The 26,570-nt window shown below is 35.2% G+C and overlaps 1 protein-coding gene across 6 annotated transcripts in view; it reads right to left on the bottom strand.

Moving 5' to 3' along the window:
* ADAM22 (ADAM metallopeptidase domain 22) overlaps positions 1–26,570 on the bottom strand; it is a 255,952-nt gene that overhangs the window by 45,177 nt on the left and 184,205 nt on the right. For all 6 annotated transcript variants that reach the window (XM_011996033.1, XM_011996032.1, XM_011996031.1 and 3 more), the window contains 13 exons: positions 24,730–24,804; positions 22,968–23,039; positions 21,990–22,156; positions 20,480–20,564; positions 19,016–19,106; positions 17,405–17,456; positions 10,595–10,694; positions 8,538–8,609; positions 8,226–8,318; positions 4,683–4,763; positions 2,701–2,751; positions 2,424–2,487; positions 432–537 (listed from right to left, as the gene is read on the bottom strand). In XM_011996033.1, coding sequence (XP_011851423.1) covers positions 432–537; positions 2,424–2,487; positions 2,701–2,751; positions 4,683–4,763; positions 8,226–8,318; positions 8,538–8,609; positions 10,595–10,694; positions 17,405–17,456; positions 19,016–19,106; positions 20,480–20,564; positions 21,990–22,156; positions 22,968–23,039; positions 24,730–24,804 — 1,109 coding nt within the window. The remainder of the gene's footprint in view (positions 1–431; positions 538–2,423; positions 2,488–2,700; positions 2,752–4,682; positions 4,764–8,225; positions 8,319–8,537; positions 8,610–10,594; positions 10,695–17,404; positions 17,457–19,015; positions 19,107–20,479; positions 20,565–21,989; positions 22,157–22,967; positions 23,040–24,729; positions 24,805–26,570) is intronic.

Genomic DNA, 26,570 nt, shown 5'->3' on the forward strand with positions numbered 1-26,570 from the left:
GCATTTGGACAACGTGTAGAGGGAAGGATCACTTTAAGCCTTCTAGACAGAAGGACAGTAAAATATTGAGACCTTTGGCAAAAAGGGGGTGGTTTGGGAAAGTTAGAGCCAGTTAATTCAATTCAATAGCACTCAGTGCATATTCTGGTGGCTTTAAGTTCTGTTGCTTTTGGGATGCTAAACGGTGTCTTCTAGGTAAGAAAATCCTGAGGTGGCTGCAAGCATGACCTAGCCTTAGGAAAGAGGTGAGAACATACGTCAAGATTTGGAAGCCCTCTGCATAGGTGATGCTGGAACACTGGGAAGAGATGAGGTTAAGGAGGCAAGAGCACACTTTGTGTGATGCAGAAAACAAAAACTTCCCATTCACTCAAAAAAGTACACTTGTAATTGACCAGGGGATGAATTCTGGGCTGACTTCTCCACCTCACCGTTTGTTGCACTGTATCCATGTATCTTTGTCTTTCCCACAGTTACCCTTCTCCGTCCCTTCGATATTCAGTTTCTCATAGCAATATTTGTCTGATGCTGTCACCTCTAAAGCAGAAAAAAATTTTCTATCAGTGATGGAAGTAACATTTGGCTGCTCAAAATCTTTGCAGAAAAGAAAAATTGTAATATAAGGACTTTTCATGACTACAGTGTTATCAATTCCAAAAATGTTACCAATGGTTCACAATTTTACCATGGATCATATATATCCATGACTCAGGTTTTCATTAAAGCTCATTTGAAATTTAGAAAGCAAATATATTTAGATCTCTGTTGGGACTCAGGCTGTAGGCTACAAAAATCAACACTCCTTAGAATTTGGCTAATAATTCGGGCAGATCATGAGGTGGGGAGATCGAGACCATCCTGGCCAACATAGTGAAACTCCGTCTCTACTAAAATACAAAAAAATTAGCCAGGTGTGGTGGCATGCGCCTGTAGTCCCAGCTACTTGGGAGGCTGAGGCAGGGAAATCGTTTGAACCCGGGAGGCAGAGGGTGCAGTGAGCTGAGATCACGCCACTGCACTCCAGCCTGGAAACAGAGCAAGACTCCATCTCAAACAACAACAAAAAAAGAATTTGGCCAATAATTAGGGAAAACAATAACAAATAGTTCCTTGAATATATACTCCATTCTTTAATCTAAGTGCTAAATATAATACATGAATTTCTCATTCAGCATATTTTATTAATCATAAAGACAAGTTTATTAAAATAGTTATATCCTATAGATTCAAGAAACAGTGGTACAATTTCTACCTTGCTCACCACTTCTTAGCAGCTATCTAAAGCAATTTTACTTCGCTTTAAGACAAGTTTGAATTCATGTTAAATCTATGGAAGTCAAATAACATTTTGAGGTACATCAGTATCTTTTTCAGGCTTTTATCTTTTCTAAAACCAGGGATGGTTGATAGAGTTATCTAAGAATTAGGACGAAATGCAAACTAATCAAAGAATAATTGTTGGTATTTTTTTTTTTAAACAACTAGTTATGTTGGTAGTTTCTTTTCCTACTTCTTGTTGTCAGCTACTATTTTTGCTCAAGTGGATAAAACAAAAATGATATCTTTTTTTCAGAGTACAAACCTGACTGACTAAATGTTTTGCCATCCCAATGTTTCCAATTGCTTAAAGAGAGCATACACTTCCCCTCCTAAAAGGATTGTGGCACTTACTTATAACAATTAAAAATTATCATCATTTTTATAGCCTTTTTTCTACTACAAATTGTCTCCTGAAACAGTTTAAAACAAAAACTGCTCCCAAAAGTTTGGGCTAGTAGTACTTCTAGAAAACAATACATTACTCAACATTTAAATAAACATTTAAATAGAGTATAATTTAAATCTAAATGTTATATATTTTCCTTTGAAAATCTGACAGACTTTAAAGGCTAAAACATTAACATTTCTTTCTGATACAGCAAAACCACTTCAGCAGAAGTTCATCTCTAACTAGGAAAGCCAACTGGAGTTTAAGAAAAATATCCAAGGAGGAAAAAAATGACTCTAGATAAAATGCTGCTGTTCTAAGTTAAGGACGTCCTGTCCAGGGTCCATGTCCATCCCACATGGTTGTGTAAGCTTTAGCTTCAGGGCACTCAGCTGAAAAGAGTATACAAGGAGCTGAAATCCAGGTTTGCTCTAATCTCCAAGCTATGCACCCTGGCATGGGCTTCATCAGCCTGGCAGCAAAGGCACTTTCTGTCTCGTCCACAGGCACTGCCAACTAGCAAGATGTGTGGGGCTGTCTTCTCAAAGGGGTGCCTTACTCTAATTTCCAGAAACATATCCCTGCTAAAACCTGTGGTAGCTTTGAGAATCCCCCAGTCATAAAGTGGTCAAAAATTTACTTCCAGCACACATGTCCTTGAGAAGTCTGCCTGATATCATGCTTTAACAATGATCCAGCCACACTATTTACTTACTTTGCCCCCAGATGTATTTGCATTGTCTATCCCTGGTTTTGCATCTTCCTCCAAAGCATATTCCCTAAAACAGAAAAGCAAATACCCATTAGTGATGCAATATCTGCTTATGTCAGATAACTGAAAAAGAAACTAATAATAGATAAATAGTAGAAAGGCCTTTTATCTTCAGAACTGATTATAAACATTTAAATTGATCTTCCTATTTTGATAAGATTTCAGTATTCCTTCTACGCTGGTACATGTGAAAAACATAGGTAAAAATGAAGTGACCTACCTGAACACCATCACACGAATATCCATCCATTTTATGAATATTAGGGGCACACTAGGAAAAACAGAACAACTATGAACGAAATGCGGTGCAAAATATAAGGCTGAGCTAAACCCTTTAATGTTTTCATTTTTAAAAACATATTTATTAATATGGCTAGTCCCTTATACCATCTATAAAACAAAATGCAAAGGAGGTCAAGAGAAAGCAAGTGGATGTCCTTGAAGTCTGGGTATTTGGTAAAAAATAAATTTAAAAAATTAAAGAGAAAGCAAGAGGAAAAACAATGGGTACACTTGACCCTGAAAATATGAATCTACCAGAGGCAAAAACAGTTGATTACACAGCAGCAAATAAAAAGAACTGACTACAATAGACTCAATTGATGATACATTTAAAAGCATCTTAATTCATACAGATATACTATTTTTCAGAGCAGGAAAGCTAAGGGAACAAAACAAACATAAGGAGAAAGTCTGCATAGATGGAGCAATAACTACAGTTTCCTTTCTTTTGCCATGAGAGGAAACATAGTGCTTATACTGAAAATAATGACTTTCAAGCTGAAGTCCACTTTAAGAATGTCAGAAAAGGATATACTTTATAATCCTACTTTTTTCCTTACAGCAATTATGAAAAATTATAAGGCATTATTGAATGAGTATAAACAGAGAGCAAAGTGTGCAATTATGTTGCCTCTTTGTCTTCTGGTGATATCATGTGCCATTTTGCAAAAACAGAGTATCAAGAGAAGAAACTGGCCAACAGAGATGGAAGTGCGGCAAAGAAAAGTGATGACACCAGAAGTAAAATGCAAATTGAACTTTTAAATGGAGTTATAGAAAAAAATGGCTGACTGTGGGAATGTCAATACTGCTGTCCAAGAGCCTCTAGACATGCAACCAGAGGAACTTGCTGAAGGAGGACTTAATGACATCGGTGAATAAGGTGATTATGACATATAGGTGATGATGTCCCAGAGGGCGTAATGCCAGCAAGAAACTTCACGTTCACATCTTCACATCTCTCAGGGATATCTCATGACTTTGAAAGCACAAAGAATAAAATGTTGAAAGCTGATCCAAACTTAGAAAAGAGTGTGACAGCTCAACAAGACATAGAAAATATGCTCACTCTATATCATAAAGCTTATAAGAAGGCAAGCTCTATTCAAACTACTCCTAAGGTTTTTACAAAGAAATAAAATCCTTTAATTCTCAATGTTTCTCTTTTAATGTACAGTATGCTAAATAAATATTATTATTTCACCTTCCTATCCATTTAAAACCAGCAGTAAGAGAGTTTTTAATAATCTGACAGCATTGTTGAAGACTGCAAAGCAACTGAAATATTTTCCTTTGATTATTAAAATGACTTTGCATGGTCTCAGCTTGCATGGTCATTTTTATGGTTTGGCACTACCCTTCAAAGTGAGGACAGTCTGTATGTACACTGACCATTTTGAAATCTGTGAACCCCCACCAAAGTTTATTTAATTTCTCTAGCTTGTATATCTATAACTAAGTGCTATAAAACTCAAGAGCAGCTATTAATGGCTGAGGCGATACAAGCTGTAGTAGGTAAGAGTCAAGAGAAAGAAAAAGGTCCTCTCTAAGAATCCAGTGTGCTTGTGAGTCCCTGCCTCCACTGACTTCTTGTTCAATCAGCTGAAGAGAAAGGTTTTTTTTGTTTCTTCCTTTACTAAGTAGACAAAAAGAAAATGCCTTGTACTACCTACTTAATACAAAAACAAAATAGTTAAGGCATGCATGCAGTCTGAGGCTAGTTCAACATTAAGACAAAATTATGTTCAACATCTGCTCAAGCTTCAATCACTGAAACTTAAATTCCTAAAAAAAAAATAGAGAAATGATGTGAAAGAGACATGAGCAACTTGTTCATTTACACTTCTCTTTGAGGGTCAGTGCACTAAAGATAACCCCACTTTTTCCCATGAGGTTTAGAGCAGTTATTTTGTAAATTACCTGGCTTGAATTTCCTGAGCATGTTTCACGAATATCACAACCATTTACTGCTTCCCGGCACACAGTGCCCATAGGCTGAAACTAAAATGAACAAAAATCAATGTGTGAAACTGTAGGGAGAAAAAAAAAAAATCTTACAATATCATCTGAAAAAAACGAAGTGAAAATTGTTTGGCTAGAAATACCTTAAACTACTGTAAGATGGTAATCTGTCAAAACCACGGTTACTGAAAAAAATTTTAATAGTTTTAAGAAACAGTTTCTTGTGTATGATGTAATTTCCATAGTCCTTACACATAAGCTTTATATTATACTGCTAAATCCCACAAGACAGACCAGTTAGTCCAGGTTCCAGTAATTTTTCTGTACAAATAGCTTTTGAATTTACCCTTTACTCTTCATTCTCACTGACACTTTAATCACATTATCCTTTTTTGCCTTATCTACCAAGAATTTAAAAATTACATTTTGGGTTGAACCACAAAAATTAGATTTTCTGACAAAGCTATTTCTTCCCATGTTTCTTCTACCCATCTTCTCCCCTGCCTCGTTTTTACATGGATTTAGATCTTGGTCTTTTATTATTTTCTAGTGTTTCTATTATTTATGTCTTCGTATAGGCGTTTTTGTTTTTCTGTTTTCCATCATCTCAAATACTTCTTGCAAGTGTGAGAATTACACAAATGTTTAACTTCATTAGGTTAAAAATGTGAATTGCAGGAGTACTCATTAAAACGAAACAGACCTGAGATATATAGTTAAAGTACCTCCCCTTCCCTTCTCAATCCTTCTCTTTTTTCCTCTCAAAAATGTTAGCATTCAGGGCTGGATCCTTACATGCTTTGTCTCTGCTCACACAAAGGCACATGTTATTCTGCTTTCCCCACTTTCTAGATAAGCTTTATCTTCTCTAGCTGCTCAGAACCCTACAGGCATTTGAGTCTCCTGCTGTTCCTAGAACATGCACTGCCCACTATAAACTCCAATCTGGATTTCAACAAGTATTTTTTTTAGATCCAAACAAAATATGTATTCATTCATCCATTCATCAAATATTTAATAACATGCCAAGCACTGTTCTAACTACTGGGAACTCAATGGAGAACAAAACACAAGAACCCTGCTCATAAGGAACTTGCATCTTAATGTGGGTTAAAAATAAAGAAATAAGAAAATTTAATTTCACATGTTTCTCTTCTTCCTTGGGACTGAGGCAAGCCACCATTTTAGAATATCTAGGGTAGAAATATGAGCAAATTTGGGGTAGTTTAGAGGAGTGCATAATGTTCAAGAAGTCCCAGGAAACTTCTAAAAGAAAGAATAGTGAGGCAGGATTTTCACTAAGTGCTAGGATACAACGGTATATAAATCAACCAAAATCCTTGCCCTACTGGAACTTGTATTATAATGGGAGAAGAAAAGTAATAAGTAAACAAGTACTCTTTAACAGCAGTGGTCTGCAAACTGTGGCCCATGGGTCAAACTTCACTGACTGCCTATCTTTATAAATAAAGTTTTATTGGAACACAGTTATGCCCATTTGTTTCTGTATTTTCAATGGCTGCTTTCAAAGGCAAAGCTGAGCTGCAACAGAAACTTTATGACCACAAAGCCTAAACTATTTACTATCTGGCTCTTTATAGAAAAAGTATGCCAATGCTGGCTTATATATACACTATTATAAATACCTGTAGAAAAAAATAGAGATACACATGGTTGCTTATCTTTTTCTTCTATTCTCCCTCCTCCATTCACTGTCCTGCCTCTGGCTGCCCTAGGAGTCCAGGGTGTCAGGTGAGAGTTGGGAAGGATGGTAAAGAAAGTGGCAAAGAAGATCTCACTTGACTCTTGACTGATACAGCTATAACTTACTTTGAGGGATAGCAGTCATGCCATTTTATTTTATGTATTTTAATTGTATTATTTTTCTACTTGTTTCTTGAAATAATTATATCACAGGGAGCGTAGTTGTATAAATCAAAGGGAAAGCAGTGTAACTAAACACATTTTATAGATGGGCTGACTTAAAATACTGAGGATTAAGATAAATGATTCAGGATTTCTTGTTACGGCAGTGGAAAAAGTTGACAGAATAAACAGGGGTGGTAGCCAAAATCAAAGAATGTCTTTCACATTTGGTTTAATCTTCTTTTTTACAGAGTGCTTTCAGAGATCTCTGCCAGTGCCTGCTTGTCTTAAAAAGCTGCCAGGAGACACAGTGGTAGAGTGGAAACAACAAACTGCTGAGAGCAGATCTGGGGTTTAACTGTACATCTATTCCTTACTGGCTGAGTGAGCCTGTGTACAGGTTATTTAACTTCCTTGAGACTGAGATTGTTTAATTATAAAAATCAAGACAATAATGCCTATCCCAAAAGTGTGCTTGTGAGCATCATCTCAGAGAGTGGTCTCAACCAGGGGTGATTTTACCTGCAAGGGAACATTTGGCAGTGTCTGGAGACATTTTTGGCTGTCCCACCTAGGAGGGGTGCTGCTGGCACCTAATGGGTGGAATGCAGAGATACTGCTAAATATTCTACAATGCACAAGACATACCCTTACAACAAAGGATTATCCAGCCAAAAATATCAACAGTGCCAGAGTTGAGAAATTCAGATATAAGATGATACTGAAGTCCTTAGCATAATTTCTGGCACACAGTAGATACTCACTATATAGTTTCATATCCCATCCTCCTTTAACTCATTCGACTAAAGTTAATCAGTAAATTATCACTAAGAGAGTGCTGTGCATATTTATTCATTCACTCAACACATATTTACTGAGAATGTATACCAATTACTGTCTAAGTGCCTGGCTCTGCTCCATGAAATGTACAGAGGAAAGTGAGAGACAGATAGAAATAATGTAGACTATTACACCAGATTTTATATGAGAAAACAAGAATTAGATTTCTTCAGGAGAAGTAAGCCTCAATTGTTAGTCTTGATGTAAAGGCTTAAATATATGGAGATAAGAAAGAGGATGCTGCTGGGAGGATGAAAACATAAAGTGTGTGAAAATGCATTCTAAACTTTCAGGACCAATAATATATGCATGGTATAATCACGTCTCAAAGTACTCCCTTGCTTCCTCAGCAGCTAATGTGAGAGATACACCAAGCTCAGCAACAAGAAAAGATCTACTGAAAGTCTCCTTGGCTTTACCAAGAAAGGCAAACATCATTTAAACATTAGTAACACCTGGTTTCATTTAATGTGCATGCTCCACAGGAAGTATGGAAAGGACAGCCTCTGAAGATTAACAGGGCTCAGGCCCTAGTTCCCCAACTTACTTGGTGTAAGACCTTGGGCAAACTACTTAACCACTACAAGCCTTAGTATTCTCATCTGTTAGATAGGAATAATAACAAGCAACTACACCACACAAGATTTTGTGAGGATCCTGTAAAGCACCTGGCACTTAGTCATTTAATATGTATTAGATACTATTTTTGTTATTAGATTATATGTACCCAGCCTTAATGATTTAATCAAGTATGTTCTTTTTTTTGCTGTCAAATGATCATTAACGTTTATTTACCTTGCACTTTTTACAGCAAAGACCGTCACTGCATTGAGAGTCTTGAGTCAAGGTGCATTTCTTACAACACTCTGCTCCTTCAAGGACACATTCCTAAGGAATATAAACATTTTCAAAACATCAGAAAATGGTGTCACTTTCCTGAAAGTAACAGGATATTTTCTAAAATAAATGTACAAACTCACAATAATTTTTCTTCCACAAATCCTATAAAATTTCCAGGCATGACACTTGCTCCATACGTCTGAGTGTGTGGACCTGGAATGACCCTCAATTACCTTGAAAATAACATCAAAACAACCAGAGACTTACAGCCGGGGTTCCACAGTCACACTCCTCTCCAGTTTCAATGAAGCCATTGCCACATTCAGGAGGATCAAGAAGCTGTAAGAAAAACCAAAAAGTGAACTAAAAGATAGAAAAATCAACATCAAAGACTTTGAGAGACCATAAGTGCCATACCCAAATACACCTGCCCTGCCAAGTCATTCTAAAATATAGTTTTATTTTCCTAAACTAGAAAGCATGAGCTCAGAACTTGGAACTTTAAAACAGAAGTGTCTACTTCTGTTTCCTTTTCATATTTAATATACATAGCATATAGTTTACCTATATATTTATATATATAACATACATACCACATAGGGTCTGGTAAATGTCATCAAAATTAAAGATGATCTAATCATTCACTAAAATCAAGCCAGACTGTCTCCTGAAAATTCATTTGAAACCAGCAGCAGGGGATTTGGAGTCAGATGTCTAGAGGAAAATCTTGGCTCAAGTATTTATCTTGGGTAAATTACTTAACATCTCAGAGACCTTAATATCTAGAACAGGAATAATAATACTAATAATAATAGTTGTCCATTTACATCAGAAAATTTTTGAGGATTAAGTTTAGCCATCTGTGAAAAATGCTTTATTACTATATCTCCTTCTGATACAGGAAACTATTTCTTAGACAATGAGAAAAGCATCAAAAAATTAGTATATCCATTGATCTAATTAATATAAAATACAGCTCCTCCTATTAAGATAGTTTTGTAGCAAACTAAAATTAAATTTTCCCCAGAGATTGAAGCAGACTTTGACCTGTCCAAGTGTATGTTTTAGGTCTGTTTTATTGTTTAGCTCTTCATCAATTTTGTTCTTTTTTGAATATAATGTATCCTATGGTGACAGGCAAAATTAGTAAATAATTGTTATATGCCAGATACATAATATTCATTCAAAAGCTAATCAAAGTCTACATATCATAGAATGAAAATGTACACACACCAGTAAACAGATGGACATACACATGCACACATATACTTTCATAACTAACTAGAGGAAAAAAAAAAACAAAATAAAGAATATATACAACAACAACAAAACCCACTTGATTTTAAATATTCTCTCTTCTACAAATGAGTCAACTTTTGTCTATATTTCATTTTTGGTTGAAACAGATCATAACAAATAAAAAACAGTCAAAATGGAAACTTATCCAAATGAAAACCACACTTATTCTCTTACTCTGGGTTTACAATAATCAGTTATTTTGGTAAAAAGACTTGAACTGTTTAGTATTTACGGCAGCAGTGACACAGTTCAAATATTCTTTCCAATCTTTTGAAGAGCCTTAAAATTGTCAATTCGTTTTTCAATTCAATTCAGTGAAATTTCTAAATTTCACTGTAGTGAACAGAAAATTAAACCAGGTAAATTAAATTGATTTCAAAGGCAATGGTGCATATCCCTGTGGTGCACAGAGCATTTCGCGGTTCACATAATTCACAAGGACAAAGCATTTTTTTTTAACATGCAAAGTCTTCAAAATGCAGGAGGAAGACCTTCTTTCTAGTCAGTAACCAGGGGATGCACTGCAAGTTGTAAAAGCCTGTGACAAAGTCCAAGATCGTCTTCATTTCTGCTTTAGAAAGACTTGCTTTTCATATTGAGAAATACTTGTAATTTTAACATACTGCTCATTCAGAAAAGCAGTGTAGGGAGTGATGAGGGTAGACATGCCCCTACATTCTACCTGTATGAGTTGTGATTAGGTAACCAAAAAAAAAATAAGCATCAAGAAAATAAAAAAGAAAAGTAATAAAACCATTTTTGTAAACTAACTCTGAATCATCACTTGGCTATAAAAAAAAGAAAGTGGAAATTTTTCAGACAGCAAACACTGTTATTTCAGAATAGCCCAAAATGCCCAACGTTAAAGCTGACTTTGAATATTCAGATATATAGCATATCTAGAATATGTACATATAGGGCAAGTTGAAAAGCTCTCTAAGATTCAATAGTTGAAAATGTGTATTTATAATATTTTAGAAAGGTTGATAATTAATATCATAAACCTTGTTAGCCACACTTATTACCTTAGAAGGTTTGTTGAAAAGGCAGGCACCACCTCCACTATTCAGGAAGTCATGATACTCTTCAACATTACACTGGGTGAACTTTTTAGGAAGATAATAGCTATAAAAGAGAAGAAAATCAATAGCTGGGTTCAACTCATCTTTCTCGTTTGTGAATATGTCTGAAAACTGAACACTTAAAAGTGTATATTACTCTTTAAAATGAGGGAATAAAGTCTACTTATGTATGACATTTATATTCAATCTATAAGAGTTTTGTTCAATTAATATTTCTAAATTCTTCATTTGGTGACTAATAGTTACTGTCGGTTTTTCATTATTTGCATGTGCATTCAAGTTAAATCAAGGAGAGCTGGGAAAAATTTATTTCATAATGAGTCTTCCATAAATATTAAAACTGAGCTAGAATCCAAACTGCAGAGCATTCCACAAAATAACTGACCTATAATATAAATGTGTCAGGTCTTAAAAGTCAAAGAAAGAGGAACTGTTCCAGACTGAAGGAAGCTAAAGAGACATAAAAACGAAATGTGATTCCTTTTGTTACAAACGACAATATTCAAACCTGGGAAAATCTTGAATGAAGGCTAAGAATTAGATAATTTTACTGGTTGTATAGTGGTTATGTAGGAGGACATACTTCTTTGTAGAAAACGCAAAGTCAGGTGTTTAGGAGTAATGGCATACTAAGCAATTTATGATCCACCAGACAAAAAGTTTCTTTGTTATTAATCTTGCAACTCTTCTTCAGGTTTGAGGTTTTTTTTTTTTTTTTAAAGTATTCTTAAAAAAAACTAATAAAAGGTCAATAGAAAAAAGATCTTGATTAGAGAATAATTTGGCAACATGCATTAAGAATCTTCAAAAAGAGCACACCTTTGGATCTAGTAATTCTACTTTTAGAAATTTTTCTTGAGGAAATAATTAGCTATGTGCACAAAGATGTATGAACAAAGATATTTGTGGTCACACAATTTATAACAGGAAATAACAAAAGCATAAACTAAATGTTCAACAGTAAGAACTGTTAACTAAACTGTGATGTAGTAATAAAACAGAATACCATAGAGTTATTAATGATCACAGTGTTGAAGAACAGGCTCAGAAAAATGCTGACTATACAGTGTTAAATACCAAGGTTATCACTGGGGAAAAGTCACCAAAATTTTATTTTCTATATTTTTAAAACATTGTTTTACATTGAGCTTTGATAAAAAGGGAAAAAAGATAAGAATGAGTAGTTTTTATAAAGTTTCCCAGTAGCCTGCAAAAACTGTCCATTTATATCCCTACTTCTTCTAAGCATAGTTAATACTTTGTTATCAATTAATGGAATTTATAACAATTATTTACCCTAAACTCATTTCTAAAGTGCTTCATGCCAAACTCTCCAAATAAAGCTGTCTTGGGTTTAAGTTGTCTGAACTCCCTTACTTCCTTCACCTCCACTTCCTATAAGCAGATGAGGAGGGTTTCCAGATGCTACAGGAATTTAATCAACTTGAACAATCAGCCTGTTTTGCAGCCTCCTGCCTTGCAGCCTGCTCTTTCCCACACTTTCTACGGAATGTGGTCACCTAGTCAGCTGGAACCAACTCCGGACAAACTGACAATTTATAAATGAGCCCAAGTAAACTTTCCTCATTACCATGCTAAAGTCTCCACCATGGGAGGAACTATAGCTTCATTACTATAACTTGAAACCTACGTGCTGACATAATGATTCACTGTATCTGTACCACTGGGACCCCTCCTCTACATGCGATGACACACCCTGTCCCCGTCCACCTCCCCATAAAACCCTCCTGTTGCTTTTCCTCAGGAACACACTCGGCTACAGAATACTCCCAGAGCTCTCTGTACTTGTGACTAGTAATAAAACTCCCATTGATCAAAACCTGCATTATTTTTTTTTTTTGAGGTAGGGAACTCACTCTGTTGCCCAAGCTGGAGTGCAGTGGTGTGATCTCCGCTCACTGCAGCCTGGACCTCCTGGGCTCAAGTGATTCTCCCACCTCAGCCTCCTGAGTAGCTGGGACTACAGGCATGTGCCACTATGCCCAGCTAATTTTTAAGTTTGTACAAAGTTTCCCCATGTTGCCCAGGCTGATCTCGAACTCCTGGGCTCAAGCGATTCTCTCAAAGTGCTAGGATTATAGGCATGAGCGACTGGGCCAGTCAAAACCTGCATTCTGGTGAAGAGTTGTTTGTTCTTGCCAGGCAAAGGAACCAGGTTTTTTTCAAGTAACAAATCCTAACAAGACATGAACTTTATTCTTCATTTGAAAGTTTCTTACACATATTGTAGCTGCACCAGACCAATCTGGTTCAACTTTTATGTAATAATGTTATGAATTGTTTCTCAGTTGCCATGGACCCTCAGGTCACATAGCCTGACCATGCTCAGATGAACCAATGGTGCAACCACAGGAGGAATCTAAATGCTCAGCTGAGAAGCAGGAACTGAATTAAGCAGCAGACACGATGATAAAGTTTGGATGTTTGTCCCCTCCAAATCTCATGTTAAAATATGACCCCAACGTTGAGACTGGGGTCTAATGAGAGAGTCCCATGAATGGCTTAGTGCCCTTCAAGAGGAAATGGCTGATAAGTTTAAAAAGAGTCTAGCATCCCCTCACTTCTCCCCTGCTCACTCTCTTGTCATGTGACACACCTGCTTCCCCTTGCCTTCCGTCATGAGTAAAAGCTTCCTGAGATCTCACCAGAAACCAAGCAGATGCTGGTGCCATGCTTGTACAGGCTGCAGAACTGTGAGTCAAGTAATTCTCTTTTCTTTACAAATTACCCAATCTCAGGTTTTCATTTGTAACAATGAAAAACAAACTAATATACACTGAACGACAGGATCCAGTATCCAATCAGAATGAGCTCTGGCATCCAGTCCGATAATGCCTCCTAGCACTACCTCATTGCAAGATCCAATCAGATCATGCCTCATTACCCTATGCTTATAAAACCTGACACAGCTTCCAGCTCAGGGAGACACTGCTTTGGGAACTATCCATGGTATTCTACTTACTTGTTAAAAGTAATAAAATCTCTTTCATTTAATCTTCCTTGGTTATGATAATTAAGTTGATACCCACGAAGCGACCAACCAAGCTACCTGTTTTACAGTAACAATATTACTTCCTTTTTCCTTGCAATGCTTTTACTCCAGCCAATGTTTTTATCACCTTTTCCTCTAATCCATCCAACATATCTCTGCCAGAGTTATCAAATTTAAATAGGTCTTTTTTCAAAGTCTCTCCTTTTATTTATTTATTTATTTATTTATTTAGAAACAGAGTCTCACTTTATTTATTTATTTATTTATTCATTTATTTAGAGATGGAGTCTCACTCTTGTTGCCCAGGCTGGAGTACAGTGGCGTGATCTCAGCTCACCGCAACCTAAGCCTCCTGGGTTCAAGCAATTTTCCTGCCTCAGCTTCCTTAGTAGCTGGGATTAGCTGGGATTACAGGCGCCTGCCACCACACCCAGCTAATTTTTGTACTTTTAGTAGAGATGGGGTTTCACCATGTTGGCCAGGCTGGTCTTGAACTCCTGACCTCAGGTGATCTGCCTGCCTCAGCCTCCCAAAGTGCTGGTATTACAGATGTGAGCCACCATGTCCAGCCCCAAAGACCTTCTTTATCCTACTGGTCAAAACCTGAGTTGGATCCATACTGCCAAAGTAAAAAGTCACTAACTCTTAGTGTAGGACTCTTAGAAGTCAAAGTCTAGTTGAGCCTCCTATAAAGGCCTCTCTGTAAAAGCACCCTCAGGGGTCACAGCCAAGCCCACCCTCCTGCCCACTGCAGAGCTGGGAGGAAGCTCAGTCTGTTCTCCAACACTTGGCAGTGACGGTATACTCCCCAACAGGGAAGGTTTTAAAATATATGAACAGTTGAAAATTTGTGGATTGTTCTTACCTTTATTTTTCCACATCTGACTTCTAACTTGTGAACAGTTCTGTATTCTTAACTATATAAAGCCTTATTCCTCTGCCTTAACATAGCCCCTTCAAATATCTGAAGACAGATATCATGTCTCTCCCCTGCCTCTGCCCCCACAACTTCTGTTTCACAGAATAATATAGCTATTGTATTCAGTGCATTCTTCACATTTTAATTTTTGTACCTTTAAATAGGACTGAAGGTATTCATTTCAACCCTGCTTTCTAATATTTAGCTGTACAGAACTTCAGAAAGTAGAAATGGTAGGGAATGTACCCATGGGAATAAATGTCCATAATTACTGCTGCTTGGTGATATTTGGCATAATCAAATTATTGCATCATATCCCATAGTTTTATACAAACGGCTTTTCTCTTACTTGCATCTCTTTAATGTAAGAATTCCAGTGTACACAGCCATATGTATCTGAAGGTAGCCATTTGACTTCACTGTATATTATGCTTAATGCTATGCAGATTATCTATTAAACATTTTAATAATCAGGATAATCAAATATACTACGTAGGATTTAAAAGACAATCTCTAGTATGAAATTAATTGTTAAAACTGCATCTATAGAACTTTTATCATTTCCTCTCATTACTAAGCAAAAAGTCCAAAGATTTTTGGAGAAATATTTTACTTTATTATTGTTATTAATATTATTATTATTATTTAAGACAGGGTCTCACTCTGTCACCCATGCTGGCATTCAGTGGCACAATCATGGCTCACTGCAGCCTCAACCTCCCCAGAATCAGGTGATCCTCCCACCTCAGCCTCCCAAGTTGCTGGGACTACAGGTGTGTGCCACCACGCCTGGTTAATTTTTGTATTTTTTGTAGAGATGGGGTTTCACCATGTTGCTTAGGCTGGTCTCAAACTCCTGGGCTCAAGTGATCTGCCTGCCTCAGTCTCTCAAAGTGCTGGGATTACAGCCATGAGCCACCGCATCCGACCAGAAAAATATTTTAAACACATGTTTGCATATATATTCCCTCCATCATTTATTTTCCTTGTTATACATAACCTGCGCGTTCAAAATTCAAATACAATCAAGAAATATTTGTTGAAAATCAAGTTTGTACAAAGGATTATGGTGTGAGGTCTGAAATATGTGTTAACATAATAAGCAATCTCTCAAAAATTGATAACTAATTTGTGAAAGGCAGCATAAGTACACATGATTAAATTATAATGCAGGGGTTAAAATTATAACAAATCTCAGATGGTTAGAAATGTGGTTAGATAGAGGAAAAAGGGAAAGGCATTCCAGATGAAGAGAATATATTGAGGAAATCAAATGAAGTTGGTAATTAATGTACAATTACGGTGAGCAAGTATTTAAGAAGCTGAAAATCTATGTAGTATTATGATTAGCAAATCGAAAAAGCTAGAAACTCCTGTACAATTATGGTAAGCAAACCAATCATGAATAGTAGGGGAAAAGGAGATTGCAGATGAGAATGAGGAAAGATTATGGGCATCTAAATAATGAAGCTAAGATTTTGAACCACATTCTTTAGACATCAGAGACTCACAAAATTTCTGAACAGGACAATGGCATTTAATGAACAAGAGTTGTATACTAACAGGATGGCTAAATCTCACAAACATCATGTTGATTAAAAAAAAAAAACAGCAAGTCACAGAAGAATACATACAGCATGATGTATTTCACATAAACTGAAAACATGCAAACCAAATGCTATGTTTTACTCCAACACACATACATACTAAACAGTAGGAGTATAAAGAATGACCTGAGAATGATAGGAACCAAACTCAGATGGTGGTGACCTTGGCTGGGGTTGGGGATTAATAATGGAGGACATAAGGGAGATTTAACCACAAATGCAGTATTTTACTTTTTAAAAGCTGGATAACGGGTGTACAAATGTCCACTGTTTTATTCTTCATACATTTTTAATGATGATGATTCCAAACGTATCATTATTGCCCTAGTTTAAACGTTTACCATTTTTTGCTATTATTATTTTAGTAGCATTCCAACTTTTTTTATTTCCATAGGTTTTCTGGTGAACAGGTGGTATTTGGTTACAAGAGTAAGTTCTTTAGTGGTGATTTGTGAGATTTTGGTGGACCCATCACCCAAGCACTGAACCCAATTTATACTCAATATTTGAAATGTTATTAAAATAATAACAGCAAAAGATGGCCAAAGTTTAAACTAGGGCAGTAATGATAAGCTTGGAATAAAAGGGATAACTGTAAAATTTACTTACAAGAATAAAAGACAAGCATTGATGACTGAGCTTGTGAAGGGGAGGACAGTATACAATGAAAATCTTTCTCAGGAGAGCAGACTGTACATTTCTCTTCCCAACTCCCTTTTCAGTGATACCACATTATGAAGCCATCAGTGACAGCTTGAAGTCAGCCATTGTGGGAATATTTACACCTCAGAAAAGTGAGAAATCTACAAATCCAGGCTGTTTTCTAATTTTTGTTTTCAAGAGTTAACTTACCAGCACAGTACTGTTTATAAACCATTTAATTAGAATTGAAGGAAATGAAAGGAAAAGGAATTAGCAGGCAAGCCATCAAAAACAAAGTTGTCCCTCATTTCTTACATTTATAGCCTAGATTTAAGGCTAAAGAAAAAAAAAAATATCTGATGTCTACCAACTTAATCGACATCAATTGTTTTTATAAATAAGAGGTTATTTTGCAAAAATATTTTATACACAGAACCATTAAGAATAGTTATTTCTGATTTCTTATAAATGCTAGATTCCATGCACTAAGTTATTGAGTGTCATATTCCTCAGAAGACAACAGCACAGCAGGGAATGTAAGACTGAGCTATTTTCAAATACAAATGGCTCACCCGGTGTCTCCCATTATGCACCCGGACCACGTGTCCTCGCATTTACATTCACCTAAGAGAAAATTAACACACATGCCTTGTTATAAAGTGAACACAGTTGCACTAAAGCAGTTTCTGTTTTAAATTCATTATCTCCATTTTATTCCTTAAAATACCTTTTAAAAAGTAATAGCTTCTTTCTAATTCATCTTACAATAGTTTTTTATGTAATATACAACAAAAATATACTTTGACGCTATCAAGATTATATAATTTTTGCCAAAAAAACCATTGTATTTTAACTAATGGCCATATTTAAACTATTTAATCAAATACCAATGGAAGAATGAAAAACTTTATGGCATTATTAAAGGATCTCAGTTTCACAGGCCTTTATGAGAACTATCATAATTCCTTGACCATTTTTGAAAGTCTCTGCACACACCAAGGTTTCTGGTAGAATGCAGGGGAAAATTATTGGGTAAGCAGAAGGGCTTCAGAATCAGGAAATATTAGGGTTCAAAACCTGAGTTTGCCATTTGATATATGTGTAATCTTAGAGACATTATTCTTGTAAGATCTAGTCACTTCACCTATAAAATGGGGCTAAAAATGGGTGCCCTGTAGAATTATCTGGAGAATTAAATGAGTATCTAAATGGAAGTAATACCAGCATTCAATCATCTGGCATATAATAAGTACTCTATAAATGGTAATAGCTTTTTTTTTTTTTTTTTTTTGAGATAGAGTCTCGCTCTGTGGCCCAGGCTGAAGTGTAATGGCACAATCTTGGCTCACTGCAACCTCCGCCTCCTGGGTTCAAGTGATTCTCTTACCTCAGTCTCCTGAGTAGCTGGTACTACAAGAGCCTGTCACCACACCTGGCTAATTTTGGTATTTTTAGTAGAGATGGGGTTTCACCATGTTGGCAAGGCTGGTCTCAAACTCCTAACCTCAGGTGATCCACCTGCTTCAGCCTCCCAAAGTGCTGCGATTCCAGATTATAAAAATATTTACAATGTTTGTTACTAAAATAAAAATGGAAATCATCAAATGTTAATGGTAAATACACAGTATTTGACCATTCAGGGTAAAGTGACTTTACCTACTTGAGAAAAGACATTCTTCATAGATACCAAACCTAGCATATTTTACTAGGTCCATTTATTAACTAAGCTTTTTATCAGTTCTGATCCTGACAGGGAAATTCTACCTCTGTGGCCACGTTCAGAGATGTTTTAAATAAAACATAAAAAAACAGTATGTCTGAAACCTATATGCCTAGAATTCTCTACTAAACATTTATGATGAACAAACTGGGCTTATTTTTTCCCTTATAAGGTTAAATTCAGCTTGAATTTATTATCACATGGCTTTAAAGTTCACTATAGTCATAGAAATTTCCACCTATAATGTAAATATTTATTTGTATTACTTTGGAAAACAACAGTTTGTGCTGTTTATCTTTTATCTTTTACTACCATTCTTTTACTACCATTCAAATTCTTTTTATCTTTTACTACCATTCAAATTCTTTTCATCAAGCAACTAAATCAAAAAATTTTACGCTCCAAAATATTTTACAAATAGTCTATTTTAAATACAACTAACCACACATGCACTAAAACTTACCGCTTGCTAACTTTCTTTTGTCTGAGATAATACCAATATTATGGGCTAATGACTGGGCAAGTGTAACAGCCATTAAATCAGTTTTCCCAAACTGAAAAACAAAAACAAAAATAAAATATATATAAATCCAACTTGTCACTGAAAAAGAACCAGAGAAAAATGTCACAATATCGCTGAAAATAAGTAATTTCTAAGTAATTTCTTTAGCAGAGGCTAAACAGACTGTAGCCAGCACTGAATATGCATTTGGGAAAAAGTGGTAAGAAACAAAAATCCATGTTTGATTAGGTCTTACAGGGAATACTAGAAGTCAGGAAATAATCACAGCTTTTGGGTTTTGGAAATGTATATCTGAGTCCAAATTTCACCAGTGACATTCTTGAAAAATTCAATATTGGTATATAATTAAATCAGTCTTTTGGATAATACAAAATAAAATTAAATCGGTAATTTTTTTTAGAACTTGTTCATCTTTGTGTCCACTTGTAATCCTCAAATTCCCCTCAAGTGGAATAGAATGGGGCTTCAGAAAACAAATGAAATGAGTAACAGGAGGTAGTGACAATCTTTGGGCAATAGAAACTGAAGAACTGAGGATATATTTTTCAATTTGTAGCCTCTTAAAGATACAAGTATTTTCTTTTCGATCATCTCTAATAGGTTTAGTGCCTTAGGAGTAAGAGAAACCCTTTGGAAAACCTACTCTATTTTTCTTATCTCCAAATCTGTTAAATACTAAGGAAAAAATATCCAGTTGGGTTGTTAGGTGACAACCTGATGCTTCAGGGAATTATTCAATTCCCTGGAAAATCATTCAAAGTGAATAACAGGGTCTTATTTTCAATGAAGGTAAAGGTAAAGATTCTCTCAATTTAATCTGTAAGTAGCTTAATCTGGAAATTATTCCAAGTATAACATGAATATATAATAATCATCACATATTATCTCCCATTATTTCCCCAGTCTGTTCTCTGGTCACTTATAGTAACCATATTAGTTTTTTTATTTAATTTTTTATTTAATTTTATTTTATTAATTAATTAATTTATTTACTTACTTATTTAGAGACAGGGTCTCACTCTGTTGCCCAGGCTGGAGTGCAGTGGTGCAATTTGGGCCCAATACAACCTCTGCCTCCCAGGCTCAAGCCATCCTCCCACTTCAGCCTCCCCAGTAGCTGGGGCTACAGGTACATGCTACTATTTTTGTATTTTTGATAAAGATGAGGTTTTGTCATGTTACCCAGGTTTGTCTCAAACTTCTCGTCTCAAGCAATCTGTCCACCTCAGCCTCCCAAAGTGCTGGAATTACAGGAATAAGCCATTGTGACAGGCTGCCATATTGATTTGTAATGTAGCAATCTAACATCTGGAGTATGCGAATACTGAGAAATTCTCTCTTAAGTATGAGGAAAACATTTTCAGCCATCATACCACTTTGTATTGTACAGATGTTCACACCTACTTCATTCACGCCTCCTCCTTTCAGCAACGAGCAAATCCCACCAATATAAGCTGCCCCGCTCCGGCTACTCTCAAATTGACTTCCCCTTTTAGAAAAGGAAATGAAAAATGCTTACTGTTCACAGTTCAAACATCATAACACCTCTCATTATTAGTTTACCACATTTATTTTCTCAATATACATAAGATTTCTATACAATATACTCATGTTGCAAGGGAAGAATGTGAAAATTGTTTATACATGTAACCAAAGAAAAAGGTTTATAAGGGATGTTTTCTCACAAGATTAATAAATATCTTAAATTGAAGTATATCTATTAAAAAATAATTGGTTGATATGATGTACTCTGAAAAAGACACAAAATCACTTCTCTGGTATTTCTGCCAAAAATACATAACTTAACATCAGGCATTCCCATGAGGAACAGTCAATAAAATAATTGGCCTATACTCTCCAAAAGTATTAAACTCAAAATAGACAAAAGAAAGCTGAGGTAATCTTTCAGATTAAAGGAGACTAAAGAGACATGATGATTAAATGCAATGTGTGATCCTGGATTGGATTTGGATGGAGAAAATTAGCTATAAAAGACATTATTGAGGTAATTGGTGAAATTTGAATATAGACCATGGATTACATAAAAGTATTGTTTACGTTAAATTTTCCAGTTTCAATAATTTACTGTGGTTATATAAGAGAATGTCTTTTTACTCTTAGAGAATATATACTATTTAATAACAAATCCCCAGTAAGTGTCTTCAACTTATTTTCAAAAGGTTCAGGAAAAAAAAACAAAAACAAACAAAAAAACTGAAGGATGGATGAATGGAAGGAAGGGAGGGAGAATGGAAGAAAATTATGAAACAAATGGAGGAAAATGTGAATAACTGATGAATCCGAATAGAGGGCATATGCAATTTCCTTGTAGTATTCTTGCAACTTTTCTCTAAATTTGAAATTATATATAAAGTTACCCCAAAATACATCTTTTCTTCCTTTTATAACTTTCTTCAACAGTTCTGACTTTAGATGATAGATTTTTAAAATTCTACTATATATAATTTGCTATTACGTCAAATATGCATGCTATCAAAAAAAGAACATAAGAGTGAGAAAAAATTAAAAATAAATTCCAGAAATACTAAGCTCTCATCTCAGAACCAAAAACAGAGAAAACATTAACATTTAAAAGACAGTAACTTTAAAGAATATAATTTATCTGCAGTTAAGAATACTATATATATTAGCAGTATTTTTACTCAGTAAATGCTCTATTTAAACATCTTGAAAAATTAAATAAATATTAAGTAATAAAATAACTCAAAATTAAAACTTACACTTTCATGGCAATTTTAAACAATCTATACTTTAAAACTTTTTCCAAATCTATCTGCCATCTGCCATGTCAAATCCTAATTGTGTAATGTAGCAGAAAGGATACATTTCAGTCACAATAAAGCATTTAACATGAAATCAGAAAAAGTAATACATCATTACAGAAGTTACGTACGAAAAAAGGTGTACTGCATCACTTTTCTCTTTGATAAAATCCCTCCTGTATTTCATAAACTCACGTAGGGTGATCAATGGATTTTCAGATATGGCAAACTTGTTGTCAGTCGCCCAGGTTTCCATAGCAACCAATACTATCCTGGTCTTAAGTTGGTCTTTATATATCTAGTATATTAATAAAATGAACACATCAGCTGTACATGTGGTAAAATCAAACAGTTTATGAACAGGACTACAAAACTCCTTTCATGGAAAATTCTTTGAGTTTTAGTTAAAGCGAGATAACTTTCTAATTTACGTGCATTTCCCTTGAGTAACTGAGACTGAAATTGTTGACTAATACCCAAAGAACAGAGCACTTTTTGGAAACAAAAGGTCCCTTTTGACGAATACTTGCACCCTATTCAAGGTTCCACCTAAATCTGTTTACTGGTATCCTGGAAAAAGAATTCATGCATGCTTGAGTTCCCTTAGCCAAAAATGGAGCAATGAAGACTCTCCAAAGAAATAATTTATATACAACCTGACTGGCTCTGATTAGACTTGTGAAGAAGGTACTAGCACAGCCTCATCAAGGGAAGATTTGGGAAGTATGGAGGTATAGTGGAATTATTTAGTTGCATCACTGCCACAGCACCAGGCACTCTTGAAAAAGGTACAACTGTTGTACTGCTTCTCCATCATTATAAGTCACTGTGAATATCTTTGTTAGGGGTATGACACAACCTCTGTTTTTACAGTGTGAAAAACACAGGATGGAATTTCAGGCATATCTATGGACAACTTCGACCAATTCCTCTTCCCAGCCAGACATCAAAGTCAATAAAGTCTATTGCAAGGTCACCCGGGACTTACTAGACACCTTGGTTGAAGTGCAACATAGAGCAGTGAAACTATAAGAATCATATTATCCATTCTATTAGCAATTAGGAAATAAGATTCTTCTAGGGCAATAATGGACTGGGTTGATACTTACTATGTCTGCCATGTTCACCACAGACTTCGCATAGGTATTGGTATGTACAACGGAAAGCCGATGTTTTTTAAACTGAAAGCAAAAGAAAAAAAGTGAAGGTCTTCCAAAGTGATCAGAAAACAACCATCTCATCAGAGAAAACATGGTGCAATTGAAAGATCCCTACAAATGTAAAAAAAAAAAAAATCTTTTCTGTAAAAATGTGCTTTCTGTAAAAAAATGTCAGAGTCAGTTGAGATCAAGTTCTTTATCTGCTATGTTGCCTGAGACAAGGCTCTTAAAGGATTGAGGCCTCAATTTATTCATCTGGGAGATGAAGTAAAAAATGTCCAATCCATCCATTTCATAGATTTATTTTTATCGGCATTGTTATTCAAAATGATAAAACATATGAAAGTTGTCTATGAATTGCAAGACATACAAATCTAAGTAGGGGTATAGACAGTAAAGTGGATGTGAACACTGCTAAAAGCATACAAATCGAAAAGTTCTATAAGACTTATTCAGGAAGAAGAAAGCTCTAAGAGAAAGGTCATAACAAGGTGGCATACAGGGCAGATGTGGATCACATAGATCTTTGTTTAGTCTTAAATGTGTTTTAAAAATCAGGAAATATCATGTAAAATCCAATTTCTGGCTTCAGTTAAAATTAGCATTCCCACCTGGTAATAACTGGCAAACACTGAGAGGCAGTTGCTTCCCTTAGACAGGCCACACACCATTCTTTTCACCACAGGCCTCACCCACCTATGCTGTCTTATACCTGGTTCATTTCACTTATATTATATGTCTACAGATGTCTATGGATATCTAAATTTGTGACTATCTAAAATGCTCAAAATATATGTTGTTATAACTTATTTTATAAAAGTCCTGGGGAACAGTAACATTCACTGGATTCAAATAGGTGGAAAGATAAAACTTAGACCTAGCTTGAAGAAGGAAGCAGCACTCAATCTTGATTATGTTGTGATTATTATTATTAGCAACTGTAATAATTAAGATCTAAATTATGTATTTAATCATATATAAATAAATGATAATCTTTTCCTCAAATAAGCAGGTCAAAGTAAAATGCACTTGTACCTGAACTTAAGTAAAATTCAGCAATATGCATCATTAAACATTTTTAGTTTAAAACTTTGGTTACATGGAACAATTAGCATTATAACTCATTGCTGTGCTATGAATGTAGTCATACTGCCTGCAATATGCCCATTAACTGAATATAAACACTATGGGTCAAAATAATTTGATCCAACAACATGAAAGTTTTGTCAAGTTCTTATCCTAAGAATCTTCACTGGTTAGCTATGTAAGCATTTGCATATGATTTCTGCACAGTAACACCAAAATAGAAAAATTGCTTTTCTTTTATTAAGATAAAGTTGTACCTTGCAAACTAAAATGTCACATAATTGGTGCCTCACTTTTTCAATATAAAATGGAATTTCCATTTTTTTAAACCTTGTCATTTTAGTAAGTGGAGATTCAAATATTAGCACCTCTACTAACCAAGCAAATTCAAAAGTTGATATTGAGTTACAAAGTATTTTTGAAAACTCAAAAATTACTGCTAGTTATTTCCACCTATGAATATTTCCTAATTGCAGGTTGTTGCTAGTTAACAAATATATTTGATTATACAAATACCTTCTCCAGGTTACAGCTTGATGGGCTTCTTGTTATTTCTAAACATATTTTTACACTCACCAGTTTTACCCTAGGCACGAACAGGCTTAAAAACAACAGCAAATCCTACCATAAGGTGATCATTCACAATCATCAGTTCAATGTATTTGGTTTCTTCTTCTACATTACGAGGATATCGACGAAGCTGTAACACAGGAAAGGAAACAGCACCTAATTCAGCCCTCTAAACTCGGCTGTGAAAACCTAAAAAATATGGAAGAAACTGACAAAACAAAATCTTCCCTTTTTATTCCTTCAGCATTAAAAAAATTTTTCATCAATTTGTTTAGTTTCTGAGTTGGTAATAAATTAACATGGCTCAGAAAATTTAAGAAGTACAAAAGAACAGAAGATGAATGTCTTCCTCTCACCTCTATTCTCCACCTACTCAGTTCCTAGTCCTTCCCCCACAATGGATACAGCAAGTTACTGGTTCCTTCCAAAAATATTTATGCATATAAAACTAAATGTGAATATATCCTTTATTTTGTACTTCTGTTTATTTCACTCCTTTTTGCATCTAGCAATTTTATTTAACAGTCTATCTTGAAAATAGTAACATATGAAGAGCATTCTTTTGGGTCCTCTGAAGATCTCTGAGAGGGTACAGGGACTGGAGTGATTGGCACTTTTATTATTTAATCTCCAAACTGGGAGTGAGTCACGTGCCTTCATCTAGGATGGTTCAGAGGATCCCCAAATGACATGGGGTCTTTGTTAAAATAGCTTTGAGAACTCCCAGTCAGTCTTATCTATTACAGCTAGCTTTCTAGAATATTGTCCTATTCTTTCAGTCTATAATTCAAAAACAATAGTTTCACATTAAATCCTGATGGTAATCATTTTATCTAACTGGGCCTCAAGATAAATATGTCTCTACCTATTCATATAAATATATATATATATATGTTTATATATGAGTTTATATATAATCATATATATGAGTTTATATGTGTGTATACGTGTGTGTGTATATACATATATAAACATTCACAACATTTATAAAGGTCGTAGTAGTAATTCACGGAACACATGGGTCTGAGAGGCAATATATGGCGTATATGTGGTTATAAGGACCTCTCTGAGACCAGACTTCCTAGGTCAGAATCCCAACTCCACCAGAGTCACCCTATGTGACTTTGGGCAAGTTTCTTGATTCTCTTACGTTCAATGTCCTCATCAGTAAAATGAGGATATTATAGGTTGAATATCTCTCATCTAAAAATCCAAAACTCCAAATGCTCCAAAATGAAAAACTTTCTGAGCACCAATATGACACTCAAAAGAAATGCTCACTGGAGCACTTCAGATTTCTAATTTTTGAATTAGGGATGCTGAACCACTAAGTATCATGTAAATATTCTGAAATCCACCCCTACTCTCCCCTCAGCCACACACACACACACACACACACACACAGACACACATACAAATCAAAATCTGCAACACTTCTGGTCCCAAGCATTTTGGAAAAGGTATACTTAACCTGTGATAACACCTTCCTCTTAAGGTTTTTGAGGGTTACATGTGTTAATATAGTTAAAATTCTTATAATAGACCCTATTATAAGGATTTTACAAGGTACGTATTCAATAGTATTCAATAAGATTTAGCAATAATTATTCACAATAAAAATCTGTCTATAAACATGTATTTTATTTCAAGGTAATAAAAAGAAGACACCTGATTCCTTCAACTTCTTGATCTTACTAGAGATCTATTTCCTTCATCTTGTGTTTTTAATGGCCACTCCCCTGCCCACATCACCACAGTGGTGACATCTTGATTCTGATGGCCACAACTCTTAACTTTTCTAAACTACTTGCCAGCTCTGTGATTTGAGCAAGTCATTTTCTCATGTCAGAGTCATCATTTTTCTTTCAGTGAAAGGGGAATAATAGTACCGACTTC

The sequence above is a fragment of the Mandrillus leucophaeus genome, unplaced genomic scaffold (genome assembly GCF_000951045.1).
Source record: "Mandrillus leucophaeus isolate KB7577 unplaced genomic scaffold, Mleu.le_1.0 Scaffold50, whole genome shotgun sequence".
Taxonomy (NCBI): domain Eukaryota; kingdom Metazoa; phylum Chordata; class Mammalia; order Primates; family Cercopithecidae; genus Mandrillus; species Mandrillus leucophaeus.